General features: G+C 36.0%; 1 protein-coding gene across 2 annotated transcripts in view; it reads right to left on the bottom strand.

Moving 5' to 3' along the window:
* The window catches only part of VEZT (vezatin, adherens junctions transmembrane protein), a 77,286-nt gene that overhangs the window by 35,075 nt on the left and 25,987 nt on the right, over positions 1–16,224 (bottom strand). For both annotated transcript variants that reach the window (XM_052639397.1, XM_052639398.1), the window contains exons 2-4: positions 10,168–10,302; positions 5,689–5,775; positions 418–593 (exon numbers count right to left, since the gene is read on the bottom strand). In XM_052639397.1, the coding sequence (XP_052495357.1) occupies positions 418–593; positions 5,689–5,775; positions 10,168–10,302 (398 nt within the window). The remainder of the gene's footprint in view (positions 1–417; positions 594–5,688; positions 5,776–10,167; positions 10,303–16,224) is intronic.

Raw genomic sequence — 16,224 nt, 5'->3', positions numbered from 1 at the left:
TCGACTGTTTATCTCCATGTCTCATACTCTCCTGGGTGTCTCTACAATGTAATTATTATATAATCTATTAAGGGTAAAGAAACATGAAGAACTGGCCAGGACTTCATGGAAACATGTATATAAGAGAGACTCTTTTTTGGCATATGTTAATCCTGCTTGTTGGGCTGTTATACACAGAACTAATTACACTGAGTTGCAAGTACATAAGAGTCAAACTGGATGTTTTTTCCCACTTTCATTTTAAATAGTATTTAGTTAGAAGGTATCCTTTTTTAAAAAAAAAAACCTCTGGCATATCATTATATTAATTACAATGCTAAAATGTTTATAATGCCTTTATAATGGAGAGGACGATGACGGATTTCCTCTGCTAATACTCTAAATGTAAACAAAGGATAGATGTTTTCTGGACAGTACCAAATATTAGGGGTTGCCAGGGAGCAAAGTGTTGGAAGGTGTCCATTTTCCTGTTGTTGAGGTTGCCCTGCAGACAGGATACTGGGATCAAGCAGCTCAATCAGCTCCACATCCTCTTGTAACAGGACTTCCTGTTGCAGGATAGTATGAAGTGAATCGAGTCGGAATCCAATATCCTTGCCATTGAAAGACCGGAAGAGAGGTATTAATACACACATAATTTTGTATTAAATATTAAGCTTCTACCATGCTAATAAAATTAGAGGTGTTTATTTTCAGTATAGACTCCAAGAAGAAACAATAGTCAATCAATTTTCAGTATGATGTACAGGGTTATATTTTCACAGTAAATATGAAACAAACAAAAAAAAAAACAGAGGTAGACATCATTGAGCCATATATTGAGTGAAATATGTATTTTTTACAGATTAATAAACCTGTTAAGCCTAATTAATTAAATGGCTGCAAAACAACATGGAAAATATAATCCTCTAACAGATATGCTGTCCCTAGATACTCTAACAATATAGCTAACATCCAAGAATAACATCAGCAGGATCAAGGCTTTCTAAAAATGAAACATTCAAATATTAAAAAAATATATCATTAAGGAATATAACATAAAATGGCCCTAATGCGTGCATAGCATGTTATAGTTTACAAAATGCTTTCACATATACCAGCTCATTTTTTCCTCCCTCTTTCCCTTTTATCCATCTATCAAGCAATATCTCATAACATACCAGGCAACATGCTTAACACCAAAAACACACAAAAAAAACAAGACACACAAGTCTTTACTCTTAGAGAGTTCAGAGTTTAAAGGAGAGGGCTGAAAGGTAAGCAGTTACAATATAAAGTGCAGACAAGTATGACGAGGTATAACTAGGTTATTATGAAAACAGCATTGAGGGCATAAACCGGCAACAAAGAGAAAGTAAAAGAGCCTAAGCTTAAAGGATACACAAGAATTGACCAGATGAAAGAGTTGGAAGAATGGGATGAGACAGAATGAAAGCAAGCCTCTTCTAGTTTGGGGACCTTAAGTGACCAATATTAGTTTTGGGCAGAGTATACCTGGTGGAGAGATGAGAGATGAAGTAGCAATGTTAGAGCAGTTCTCACAGTAACCCTGTCACGTACATTATCATTTTCTGTCCATTCTATGGAGGAAAAATGAAGCTCAAAGAAACTACGTAACTTTCCAGAATTCTGATTTAAATCATATGTCTTTGGTAGTTAGTTGATTCTGCTTTCCTGAATATAGTCTTCTCTATCAGAAAATTTAAATTTTTATTTTGCATTTGATTCAAGAATATAATCATCTTGTATGAAAAAAAATAAAAGATAATTTTCAATGGACAAGGCCTTTAGCAATCAAAGTAAAATCAGTTAGGCCTAGGGTTTCCTCTTCTTAGTTAATCATTCCCACACTAAAACTGTAGCCCGAGCTCATCATGAGGACTTAAGCAAGAAGGCAGTGATCCACATACTACAAGTACCTATCCTCTTGATCATGGGTTGTACACATCACTTTTAGAGAAGAGTATTTTTTAATATGAAGCCTATTTGGATATATTTCTTATCAATAATAATAATAATAAAGCATCTCAGTGCAATGCTGATCTTCTGTTTAGCCCGATATAGATTTTAGCATCTACTGGTACACCCTGGACGTACCTCTGCAGCACTTCTATGGCTCATGTTTGAACTCCTGCGTCCTCTCTTTTACAACCCTAACATTAGGAGCTACTCGAGTTTTTGACATTCCATCCCACTTTCATAAACAGAACAGCACGACTTGCTTTATACTACTGTTGAAGGTGGGAAGGGGACAGGGGCTGCAGAATATCAACAGCAGGTGGGCAGTGGGAGGCAGGGAGGGCAGTGGGTGGAGCAGGGTAGCTTTTCAAGTAATCTTTGAAATAAATCTTCATGTAGTGGCCTTATAATTTGGTTTGGATTCTCCCATCAGACAGGACCATATTCAGATGGAAATATTAAAAATAAAACTTTTGCTACAAAAAACTTGAAAGCAGGCCTTTTATGAGACTTCTATGTACTTATATATGGGTAAGTTTAAAAGAAGCCTAATTAAATGAAGGCCAACACTGACAGAGAGGGGGAAGCTATTAACATGGATGGGAGCTATTCCTCTACACAGGCTCTCTTATGGACCTGCTGCTTCATCAGGAATTCACTTTCTTCAACACCACTCCTTGGCACCAGGTCTGGTTTGGGGATAAAGCCTCCCCCAAACCAGTGTGATCTGAGGTAGTATTGATAGTATTGGTGCTCGGTGCTGGGGGGGAAGTGTACTATGTGAACTTTGGCTTACCCTCAACAAGTCTTAGTGTCAAGACTTAGTGCCTGTGTTTATAGCCTGGTCCCACAACTTAAGTAAGTTAATTTTTCTGTTCAGTTTCCTCATCTGCAAAGAGCATAATAATAGTATCCACTTCATAGGGTTGCTGCAAGGATTAAATAAGTCAGTATTTATTAACTGCTAAGAGTATCTGGTGCACAGTAAGCACTATGTAAGTGTTAGCTGTTAGTGTTGTTAGTACATATGAAATACTTAAAAGTACAGTAAAGAAAAGCATGTACAATATAAAAACTTACAGAACACAGCACACATAATTATTACAAGGTTGTTGTAGAAAAGAGGTCCTGAGGAAGAGCTAGAACTGCTTATTGGAAAGATTCCAATAATAGAAAAATGGAACACAATTCACAGTATAATAGTACATATATAGAGACTAGGCAAGGAATAAACAAAAAGGAATACTATACTGGGCTGGTACAATATTGGTGGATAAAACTGGAAAGGTAGATTAAGGCCAAATTATGCAAACACTTTCATGCCAGTCAAAGTGATGAACTGGACTTGACTTGATAGGTAGTAGGTATCTTTTTAGAAACTAAACAGGGAAACAGCATGAGAAGATAACTTAGGAAGAATACTGCCTGGATGGAACGAAGAATATGAGAAGCACTGCTAAAGAATAAAGAGATTTCTATTGCGGCCCCTAGGGATGAAGAAAACATATTCATGTGTCAATATACTTCAATGATCTTACACACTTTTAAATATATAGTGCTATTTAATTAAGCTGATGAGGATCAGGTGAGACAACTTCTGGGCAAGCACTTTATAGGCCAAAAAGTGCTTAGAGAGTGCCAATACCACTAGTATCATAGTTGCTATCATTTTTTTTTTTAGTCTTTAAGAAGAAAAGTACTATCTTAATCAAAGTGAACAATAATAAAATGTTCAGATATCATGGAGCAATTGCCAGTATCTTTATAAAAGGAAAGAGGGACTCATTCAGTATCTGTATAGCTAACAAAATTTTAAATATTTTATAATCAAGAGAAAAAAGTCAAGCAATTTCATGCCACATGCCAACTGGGCAATTCCTTATGTTATTACTTGTGAACTATTTCTCAGGTATGTACTTCCTAAAATTCTCCATAATCTAGGCACAAAAGAGATGCATACAAAAGCTGGCACTTTAAAGTGAAATATGACATGAAGCATGTGGCCAGTGACAAAGATCCAAGAATGAAAAGATCAGGACTGTGCACACTATGATTAAAACACAGAAAAATGTATATGCACCCACACACCTTACCACGGGGCTTCCCTCATGGCTCAGCAAAGAACGAGCCATGTAAAGAATCTGCCTGCAGTGCAGGAGACGCGGGTTCGATCCAGGGGTAGGGAAGATCCCCTGGACGAGGCCACAGCAACCCACTCCAGAATTCTTACCAGGAGAACCCCATGGACAGAGGAGCCTGGTGGGCTACAGTCCAGGAGGTCGCAGAGAGTCAGACATGACTAACGAGACCAAGCACGTACCTTACCACAGTCCTAGTATCACTGAAGAATGAAGATGGCTCCACCTGGATAGAGACAATATTCTACGTAGATGAAAAGATACTTCATTGACCTTCTCAAAACACCTACAGAGATGAACCCTAAACAGAGAACCTGCCCGAATGGATTGCTAAAAAGGTAATTTTAGTCAGTAAAAACAACACACAAACTAGAGAGGGCTACATTATAACGGAAAGAGCCTGGGCTTTGAAACCAGGAGACTTGAGTTGAAATTCTGACTCACTTTCTAGCTGAACATTTTTGAACAACTCTCTTAATGAGTATTCTTAACCAAACTGAAATATCTGAAGCTCAGGCTTTCCAAATGGTAAACCATACTGAACCTTACATAGTGTTTAGATTACCAAATCAAAATGTGAAAGCACTTTGTAAACATTCCTTATCAAAGGATAATTTACAAGAATAATTAAATTATCATCTTAAGGTCATAGGCCAGCAGAAGATTCTGAAATGTGCTTACTTGTGAGAGAATTTTATTTTTTTAAACTATACTATCTATTATTAATATTAGGATTTAAAAACATTGAGGCACTCCTTCTTGGGGCTCAGAGATCAAGCAAGTCTTGGGGAAATTCTGATTTATCAATCCCAGAAGACTAAATTTTATACATGAAGTTGTCAGAGAATGGTGGGCTTCCCTGGTGGCTCAGACAGCAAAGAGTCTGCCTGTGATGCAGGAGACCTGAGTTTGATTCCTAGGTTTGGAAGCTACCCTGGAGAAGGGCATGGCAACCCACTCCAGTATTCTTGCTTGGAGAATCCCCATGGACTGTAGCCCACCAGGCTCCTCTGTCCGTGGGGTAGCAAAGAGTCAGACACAACTGAGTGACTAAACACACAGCAAAGAGAATGGTAAATGAATGATAAATAAATTAGGGAGGAACCACACTCTTGATTTTGCCCAAACTTTGTAATCAAAGGCTGTGGAATACAGACAATCAAGTTCCTAATGAAAAGAGAGAAGATCCCACTAATGGATCTATTTTCTAACTCAGTGTGAGGAATATCTGTCAGTGGAGGAAGATGGCAGCAGGACATGAATAATCTAACAAATAGGTCTTCAATAACTATCAGAATATCCTATTCTCAGTAGCTAACAACCTCTTAGAAGATCTATGAAATACTACTGAGTCCATATGCAAAGATACCCAGTTATTGAAGAATCTCCTTTTCCTTTTTCCTTAGGCAATACAAACTTTTTTAATACTTCATGAAGCAGATAATCTCCTTTTAGAGAACAGCCCAGAATTTCTAATTAAAATTAGTCACTGCCCAAATCAGTGGCAAAACAAATTTGGATTCATTGATTTTCTCATTGGAAAAAAAACTGGAGCCCTGAAAAGTAACCAAAAAGTGAAGTGAACACTTACCAACTTGTGAAGTAAGTCATCATTTTTATCGGACTGAGCCAAAATCCAACTCTTGATGGTTTCAGCCACTTTTAACGGGATGCCTTGCTGAAGGAGATGAATGACATTGTGCAAGATTATTAAACCGCACCTAAATATCAGAAAAACTTCAAATAACCTACTTCTAATTAATCACATTTTTTTTAATCAGAAAAAGAAAGTTAAAATCATCTAGGCTGTATTATATGCTATATATGTTTTGCCAGTATATCTCTGTCTCCTTATTGATCCCGAATTTAATTGTGTATCAGAATCACCTGGACATTTTAGCTAGGAACATACTCCCAGGCCCCCCCAACTAAACGTTCAGATTCAGTGAGTTTGGAATAAGACCTGGAAACCTTATCTTGAGTACACTATGTATTAATACTACCTATGTCAACATGATGATGATATGGGTATTTCAAAATGGAAACCAAGTGCTCCAAGTTCTCAAATATTAAGAACATTTCATTCTACAATATTAAAGAAGAAATTTAACAATTTTAGAATAACTATCTCATATTGAAATATGTTATATTATTGAATTAATCAAAAATTCAGTTTACCTTATTAGCTCATTTCCTGAGCAGGCCAGTAAATGGAGTTTACATTCACTGAGTGACTATAATATTCCAGGTACTGAAAAAGGGTTACGGGAACAAAGATGAATATACATAACTGCTGTTATCAAGAACTTAGAAGAGACAGTATAAATAATTATAAACTAATGTAAAAGGAGTATGTCAAGGCTGTATATTGTCACCCTGCTTATTTAACTTATATGCAGAGTACATCATGAGAAACGCTGGGCTGGAAGAAGCACAAGCTGGAATCAAGATTGCCAGGAGAAATATCACTAACCTCAGATATGCAGACGACACCATCCTTACGGCAGAAAGTGAAGAGGAACTAAAAAGTTTCTTGATGAAAGTGAAAGAGGAGAGTGAAAAAGTTGGCTTAAAGCTCAACATTCAGAAAACGAAGATCATGGCATCTGGTCCCATCACTTCATGGCAAATAGATGGGGAAACAGTGTCAGACTTTATTTTTTGGGGCTCCAAAATCACTGCAGATGGTGATTGCAGCCATGAAATTAAAAGATGGTTACTCCTTGGAAGAAAAGTTATGACCAACCTAGACAGTATATTCAAAAACAGACATTACTTTGCCGACTAAGGTCTATCTAGTCAAGGCTATGGTTTTTCCTGTGGCCATGTATGGATGTGAGAGTTGGACTGTGAAGAAGGCTGAGTGCTGAAGAATTGATGCTTTTGAACTGTGGTGGTGGAGAAGGCTCTTGAGAGTCCTTTGGACTGCAAGGAGATCCAACCAGTCCATTCTGAAGGAGATCAGTCCTGAGTGTTCTTTGGAAGGAATGATGCTAAAGCTGAAACTCCAGTACTTTGGCCACCTCATGAGAAGAGTTGACTCATTGGAAAAGGGAGGGATTGGGGGCAGGAGGAGGAGGAGATGACAGAGGATGAGATGGCTGGATGGCATCAACGACTTGATGGACGTGAGTCTGAGTGAACTCCAGGAGTTGGTGATGGACAGAGGGGCCTGGCGTGCTGCAATTCATAGGGTAGCAAAGAGCTGGACACTGAGCGACTGAACTGAACTGAACTAAATGTAAAATCTGGGCTTCCCTGATAGCTCAGCTGGTAAAGGAGATCCTGGTTCAATTCCTGGGTCGGGAAGATCTGCTGGAGAAGGGATAGGCTACCTGCTCCAGTGTTCTTGGGCTTCCCTTGTGGCTCAGCTGGTAAAGAATCTGCATTACAAGATTCTGTAATGCAGGAGACCTTGGTTCAATCCCTGTGTTGGGAAGATCCCCTGAAGCAAGGGAAAGGCTACCCACTCCAGTATTCTGGCCTAGAAAATTCCATGGACTGTATAGTCCATGGGGTCCCAAAGAGTCGGCCACGACTGAGCGACTTTCACACTTTCTTTCACAATGTAAAATCTGGAGAAGTGTAGGAGGAAGGAGGTCAAGAGGAGCTGACACTGGAGCTAAGCCCAGGCAAGGGACAAGGATGAGTACAGGAGAGAGCCCTGGAAGCTTATGCCATGCAGACGGTGGCAGCTACGAGTCTGGGCTGGCAAAGTGCCAAGGGAAGAACAGAAGAGCAATGAAGTTTAAAAGGCACACTGAGATAGATTTCAAAAGACTGTGGTCTTAACAGTTTTGAATTTATCCTATAGACTATGAGGAGTCATGGAAGGTTAATACAAGGAAGCGAAACAATAAAAATTTGCATGTTAGAAAAATAAATGGCAACAGAGTAGTGGCTGTACTAGCAAGGAATGAGTGTAGCCAAGAAGCATGATTAGGAGGGTACATAACAGTCCAGCTAAATAATGATAAAAGCTTGCACTAGGGTAGTAAAAACAGCAGTAACTAAGAATTAGATTTTAGAAAGAAGTTGAAGTCACTTACTGACCAAATCAATGTCAGAGTGTGGGAAACTGTAAGATAAACTGAGAGGGTAGTAATTTGGGAATACAGAGAAATATTTTCTTTGTTTCAGGGGTGCTGAGAAAAAAAGCTCTGCTTTAGGCATGTTGAATATGAGTTTCCTGGAGCACAGGCAGATGGAAATATCTAACAAGTATCTGGAACTCAGTGAAAATGGAGAATAGACAAAACGCCAGTGAGGGCAAGAAAGTAGATGAGATAGCTCAGAGAAAAAGAGACCACACAGAGGATTGATGCTAAAACTTTACGGAAGGAATGTTTAAGAATGATCCCAGGAAAAGAAACCAGAAAAATATACAGAGAATGAATACCAATACAGAATACTCAGTAAGTACCTAACAATCACATTTTTTAAAAAAAAGTCTAAAAATGGTGACTGTTTCATCATGAACTCATACAGAAAATTTGCTTTCCAAAGGAAATAACTGGAACTTCATCACTTGGAACAGAATCTGGGGGGCAATTCTAAAAATATATCCCCTAAGAAGGAACAAGAAATCTTTTTAAAAGTTTAGCTGCCCCAGATTTATATAGAAAAAATTAATTTTAGAGAGATGTACCTTATGCAGTTGAAATGTGTAACATGAAGATTAAATGAACTTTCTGGATATGTGGTAATTTTGAAAAACACCTTCTGGCTATGCTTTTAACTGCTCCTCAATTTCTGAGAGGATGAACTTTAAACTCTTATTTATTTATAAACTAGTAACAATATTTCTAAATGTAAAAATACTGTCATAAGTGAAAAGAATTAAACAGTTATAAACCCAAGTTTACACACACACACACATACACACACACATGAGGTCAATGTTCATCTCCAGCCCCAACACTATCCCTTGACCCATCCTTTGTCTTCTGTTGCCAAGTAATCTCAAATTCAAATTTTAATCTATGAATCATTTTTTAGATGTATCTTTAGGTTTTGCTTTTAAAACTTTCCCCAGAAATATCTGTATTTGAAAGGAACAAGGAGAAGAAAGGGTTTAGGTGGGGAGGACCCTCAACACTGGTTCTGGTCTATGTGCGCTCTCACTCCCTTAACTCCTTCCTTGTGAGAGTTAGCTAAAAAAAAACAACACCGTTTCCCTGGTGTTTATTCTGCTGTTGCATTTGGGTCCAGCTTGGTTACTTCACATTTTAGAGTTTTTTCCTAAGAAGAACAAAAGGAAAGATCCTTCCCTTTCTATCTTACAGAGTAAATGATTAACTGAAAACTTTAAAATCTTCCTCCCAAAAGTAACAGACTCCTATAGTAAAACACTGATTAAACTAGAATGCTCAAGAAATGAGGTAATCTGGTTATATTTTTTTCTGTTAGAATTCTTTTTGTTAAAACTGAAATATACTGGAATATTTTCTTATTTTAGTAAATACAATAATAGAGCACAAATCAATTTAGTGAACCTAATTATTGGTGGCTTCTTCTAGTACCTCAGCCTCCCAATGCTGTATATCAACTATGAAATACTTACTATATAAAAATATATGATACTGCAGATATAAAGGGCAGCAGAAATTGAGGTAAATATACTTACTCCATTATATATCTTTGAAATAATTTATTAAATATTAATTTGCTTTCTTTTTAAAAAAATCTAAAGAAAAAAATTCTAGTTATTGTAGGCATCCTGTAGTTGGGCTCCTATTAAGGTACTGACTTTTATTTTTTTGTTATTTTTTTCCTGGTTCACTCTAAGTAACTTCGATATTTAAATAAGCAATATATTTTGATCCTCAATCATATTAATTTCAATTCATTATACAAATTAACCATGAGATAGTCCAAAATACCAAGGATTCATGTTTATCTAAACAGATACATACCACTGATGAAATAAAAATTAAAGTCTTAACCAGTGCAGGGGAAGAACATGGAGCTGCCAATAAGGTGTTTTATAGTAAGGATAAGGATAAAGGCAATTTAAATAATCAGTAAAAGACAAAACATTGAGCCATAGAGAATGGAGATGCCTCCTTACTTTTGGCAGGGCTCTTGCAGGAGGCTTTTGCTGTCCCTCTGTCACTGTGCTTTTTTCTGCTTTTGGTGACAGAGAAGAACATACTTCAAAGTCTGTGTGTCCCAGATCCTGTAAGTACTGGTAAAGTGGAGAATTCTGAAAGAGATATAAAATAAATTTCAAGATAATTACTACAGTTGACCTTTTAACAACATGGGTTTGAATGACAGGGCTCCACTTTAATGATTTTAAAAAATAAATACACACTACAGCACTATATATGGAGGGGTGGCTGAAGCCCAGCAAGAGGAACAGAGCGTAGGGAGGACTGACTGTGCAGTTATATGCAGGTGGGTGCCTCTAACCCCCCTATATTTCAAAGGTCAACTATTTCAAAAGTTTTAGAGACCAAATTCAACATTATGACAAGTATGCCCAAACTGAATTATTTACACAATGCCACTTAACATCAAAAGAAAAAAAAAAAATCAACAATTCAGCAGGGTTAACTCAAAAAAGGAAAAACTAAATAAAATAGACATTCTTTAAGTGCCAGCAAGAAAAAATAAATTTAGGAATACAAATAGATTTAAGCAATTTCTTTGTCCAAATTATTTGCAGTATTAGAATAAACCGCTTCAAAATAGCTAATCCTGGCTAAATATAGTGCCAAAAAGGACTCATAGTGAAAAATAGTTATTACTTGAAGCCAAGAAGCAATGATTATACTGTATCAATTATAAATTTATCATATAATCATACTGATTAAGTCAACCAGGCACAGATGAGTATTATGTATCATTTGTCAGCACTGAAAACAAACTTAAAACACCAAGAAAGTTACCAAAATAAGCTTACATACAAGCATACAGCAAATAAGAGGCAGTGTAGGTTAAGAACAAAAACTTTGGAGCTAGACTATTTGGATTTAGATCCCAACACTGCCTCCTACCAGCTTGGTAACCCACGGTGATTTATAATCTTTCTATGCTTGGGCTGTCTAATCTAAAAATAGGTATAATACTAATACCTAAACCATAGGGTTCTAGGACTAAACAAATATAAAGCATTTGGAGTAGTCCCTAGCACACAGAAATTGTTCCATTTACACCTCAACTTTATATAAACTGTGTGCCAGAAGCAGGTTATGGAGTAGAACAAACAGAAACATCCTCATCACTACCGAATGAAAATCCATGGGACAATTCTAGATAAATGCTTTACCATCATTATTACTGTTATTCCCGTTTCATAGATGAGGAAAGATTCACTCACCTAGAGAAAGAAGGATAGGTCTCACTCCAAAGCTAATGCTCTGAAGTATTGTGCTATATTACCTAAAGTTACAAACAGCCTCCTGTGTTTAGAAAAGAAGACACCAAAGAAGCTTACGTACAGTTTAGTACAGAGACATGAAGCAAATGAATAATTACAAGAACGTACTGGTTGATATGGAAACAGAGGAGAGGCAGCTAAATGAGACCAATACTTTAAGGGAATATATCTTTGAATTTGGAAAATGAGGAAGAGTGGGAATTTGCTGGACTGGTAGCAATTCACTGGCTATTAATTTGAGAGAATAGGAAGATGAGTGCCTTCCTTTGAAGCTATGTTTAATCTCTTCTTTGAGAAAAATAGGCAAAGCATTTAAAAATAAGGAGAAAGAACTTATAGTCTCATCCTTAAATCAGACTTAAAATCTCTAGTGGCAGAAATGATTAATCTTTGTATTACTCCTAATGTATTTTCAAATATTGCCTTGAGTTATTCAATATGTATTTTCAAACTGAACTGTGAATCCCATCTTGCTCTGCCCCTAGAATGGCAAAAGAACAAGAATACTAGTTTTTTGGGGCTGACCTTTAGAAAAGTTTACATACTTTAAAAAACAAAAAACAAAACCCAAACTTGTTTTTAAGACAGTAGAATCCTTTCTTCAAACGAATTCCCATGGGGAAGAACAATAAATAAAATGGATCAAAGTGGAGTTATTCTAATTCAAGGGTCATCAAACTTCTTTTGTAAAGGCCAGATAGTAAACATTTTAGGCTCTGCAGGCCATATGGTCTCTGTCTCAACTAATCAAGTATGCTGCTGTAGTGTGAAAGCAGCCACTCGATACACAGACCGATGAATGCGCTTATGTTCCGATAAAACTTTTATTTATGGAAATAGTGAACTTCTTATAGTTTTCATGTGTCACAAAATAACATTCTTTTGATATTTTCCCCAACCATTAAAAATGTAAAAACCACTCTTTGTTCACCAGCCATATAAAAATAGGCATCGAAGGAGTACAAACTGGCCCGGAGTTTATTGACTCCCTACTCAATCAAGATCATGAGGCACACTTCTGATTGCTAACTGTTGTCCGGGAAGGGGCTTAGTGGGTGGGGACCAGGCCAAATTTCTTTTTATTCAAACTGTAAGGCCCTACCTTACAGTAAACCAGCTGATGCTATGTCCAACACTGACTACAATGTCCCTTCCTTTTTCAGCTTATGTCACAGCTCACAAAATAACAAAATGAAGTATCTGTAACAGATTTTTTAAAAAGTGATTACACAGAAGAGATACAATAAATACTCTGTTCTCCCTTTTTGTTTGCACATTAACTAAGAGCATACACCCTCAGTTTGGATAACCACAGACTGAACCACTATTTCATATTTCACAAACAGCAACTATTAATTGTTTAGTAAACTCTGGCTTGCCAAGCCCATCACTGCTTTGTTTCATGGCTTTATGTAACTAAGCTTTTGGCAAAATTTCAGAGACCTCTGAAGATCTCTGTCACCTCTGGAGACAAGGGATGAAGGTAAAGCAGGTTTAGTAAAATGTTAATTCCAGTCACTGTCATATTTCATGTTTGTACTTCTCTCTTTTTGGCTGTTAATGCAAATCATATCACTTTCTAACACATATAAACAGACTATATGAACACTAAAGCTTTATTGATTATATTTATGATAGCATTCTGCACTGTAGCATTTATTTTACTGTTTTATTTGCACTTTTATGACTCAATAACCTTTGAGCCAAAAGAAAATTTAAAATTTAACCAATGATAACACACAAATGAAAAACAAACATCCTTTGGCTAACAAACTGAACATCAGCCAAGATGAACTGACCAAGATAGACCTTGTAAGACAAATTTTAAGAATGCAAAGGGATTTTTAGTAATCATTTTATATTAATTAAAAAAATGTTTGGCAGATAAAATTACCTTTCTCTCTGAAACTACCAAATCATCTATGCACTAACTGAAAGATCTCAGATAGCCAAATTAAGACCAGTGATTTTCAAAAATTTTTGGTTTCGGGACTCCTTTCTAGTCTTAAAAATTATTAAAGGTCCCAAAGAGCTTTTGTTTATCTGGATGCCTAACAATATTTATCATATTAGAAATTTAAAACTAAAAAATTAAAATATTTATCAACTTACTTAAAATAATAATAAACCTATTATAATAGTCATGAAGCAATTTAAAACATATTAACATGATTTTAATGACTTTTTTCACAATGAAATAAATGTACTGAGAAAAGTGGATTGTTTTTTATTTTTGCAAATCTCTTATTAAAGTCTGGCATGACAGGAGGAAGTGGCTGGATTCTTATATCTGTTTCTGTACTGAATCAGCAGCAAGTTTTTATTTTGGATGAAGTATATAAGGAAAATCAGACCGTAAACAGGCAGTTGGAAAGGGAGGAGTATTTCAAGTCTTCTCTGATTACTGTATTATCAAAAAATAGCCATATCAAAGTCTACAAGTGATAATTTTGAAAAGGTTTAACATGAAATATGAAACCATATTGGTGAGCTTTTCATATTTTGTACATGCAAGAGAGAATAATAGAAGCAAATAATGTCTTAGTATAAAACTTGATCAACCAATATAAAACAAATTACTTTTTCTTTGACAGCAAGGTGACGCTCCATACTGCAACATCCTTAACCACTCTATTGGGAGGTTCGGGAGTATTAGGCTTAAAAACAAATACACAGGAATTTCTGTGATTCATATAATGAGTATTATTATAGGTTGATTCAGCTTTAGAAAGGGACTTTTTGTATGCGTGTGGAGGGTAAGGCAAAGTAGGTGGTGATAAATAATTTTCTTTGTTATAACTTTTTCCCTTGGTTCAAGGGAATAGAATCAAAATGTTTCAGTTGTTTTCTTGAAGAGAAATTATTAGCACTGGATTCAAACTACAATTTTGTAGTACTGAAGAATGTTACTGCTGCCAAAAGAAATATGAGAAATCCCAGACACAGCATGTGGGAGCTTCTCCTCAGGAAATCCTTGTGGTTCACTATTCCTGTAAATTTTAGCTGACAGAAAACACACATCATAGCACCAGAAAGAATTTTGCTAAATGCAAAAATGCCAGAAGTCTTTGGTTGTGCTAAGATTGTTCTGATGGCTAAAATATACTTTTGTAAGAAAGTAAACATAAAATAAGACAGGAAATCCCAATATTTTTGCTAGCACTGCAATAAAATGATTCTTTAAGTCCCAGATTACCTGCATTTCATGCTCTCCCCAAGACAGGAGATCCCATGCCAATGGATATATAAAGTTTGAACAACTCATTTAACAAACTGTTTATTTTCTCCATGATTTATGGTGCATTCCATAGAAGTGCCAGTACTATTACTGCTGATTTGCATTCTAAAAGATCAACTGTGCAGAAATGGAGGTGATGTGTAAAATGCTCTTATTAATATGTTCTCTCTTTTAAACCACTTTAAACCCTTACAGGTAGAGCAAGTTGTAATCTTTCATGTTCTAGCCCAGAAGGGGAAGAAGAGGCCAAATCCAGCAGAATTAGACAACTCATAATAATAAATACTAAAAATCCCCCCGTGTGGCAGGTAATATGTAGGCACAGGTGAGAAAACAAAACAGGTTGATGTCTTTGCTAAAAAAAGTTTCATTCTATGACACTTCTGATAAAACTATGGTACACTCGATACTTTCCAACCAAGTTGATGGTTTCAGGAAAACCCTCTCTTGGTCTCAGTTTCCTGAAGTACAAAGAATGCCATGAGGTTCTTAAACTTGTTCAGGTGGTAAAAGAAAACTCATGACATTCTTTGGGAAACAAGACAAAAAAGTGGTACATTATAATGTAGAATTCTGTGTTAACTCAAATGCCACTTTATCCTATGTAATCAGTCAAGTCTACACTATGGAAATTCTACAGATTAAATCACCCAGTTTCTTCAGCAACAAAAAAATGATAAAATAAAGGTAGAGGAGGTAAAGAAAACTGCTTTTAGAAGACTAAAGGGACATATCACCCACACGTGATGGAAGAATGTTAGGATCCTGGTTTGATTGTAAGAAGACATTTCTGAGATACCTGAGGCAATCCAAACATAGGTATTAGATGACACTAGGGAATTATTAACTTTTTAGATAATTGCATTGGAGTTAGCATTAAAAACCAGAGATAGTGCTTATCTGTTAGAGATGTATACTGAAGCATTTATGGGTGAAATTAAGTAATGTCTGGGATTTGCTCTAAAATACTCCAAGAAAGATGAGGGTGGGAGGGGAACAGATGAGACAGTTTGGCAAAATGTTAACAGCTGCTCAAGCTGAAGTTGGGTTATGGGCACACAGAACTTGCACTGTATTACTCTTCTTATGTATAATTTTAAAAGTTCATTATAAAAGTTTTAAAAAGTCAGATGCTAGGTTTTTCCAGAGTCTGGTATAAAAGATTTAAGAAAACAGCAAAAAAATTGAAAAAATTCAAGCTATTATTTTAATCTAGGAAAAAGAGAAGTTTATTAAATTTTAGAAAAGAATTCTCAAGTCTTTACAAACTTCCATATAATGGTACTGGTATTTTTAGTATCTATTGAAAGAGAATATAACAAAGTTCTCTCTAGCAACAAGATTTCAAGTTACCAGTCTTAGCTGAGGTACAAATAAATGGCTAACTACATGTCAATTATTCATATTTACTTTTCAAAAACTAATGTGAAGTTTGTGGGATAAAAATTTTTCATCTATGTGATTTCTGAAGCCATGTTTAGACAGTTAAATACAAAAACTCAATA

Source organism: Budorcas taxicolor, chromosome 5 (assembly GCF_023091745.1).
Source record: "Budorcas taxicolor isolate Tak-1 chromosome 5, Takin1.1, whole genome shotgun sequence".
NCBI lineage: Eukaryota > Metazoa > Chordata > Mammalia > Artiodactyla > Bovidae > Budorcas > Budorcas taxicolor.
This window is presented reverse-complemented; position numbering and strand designations above follow the sequence as displayed.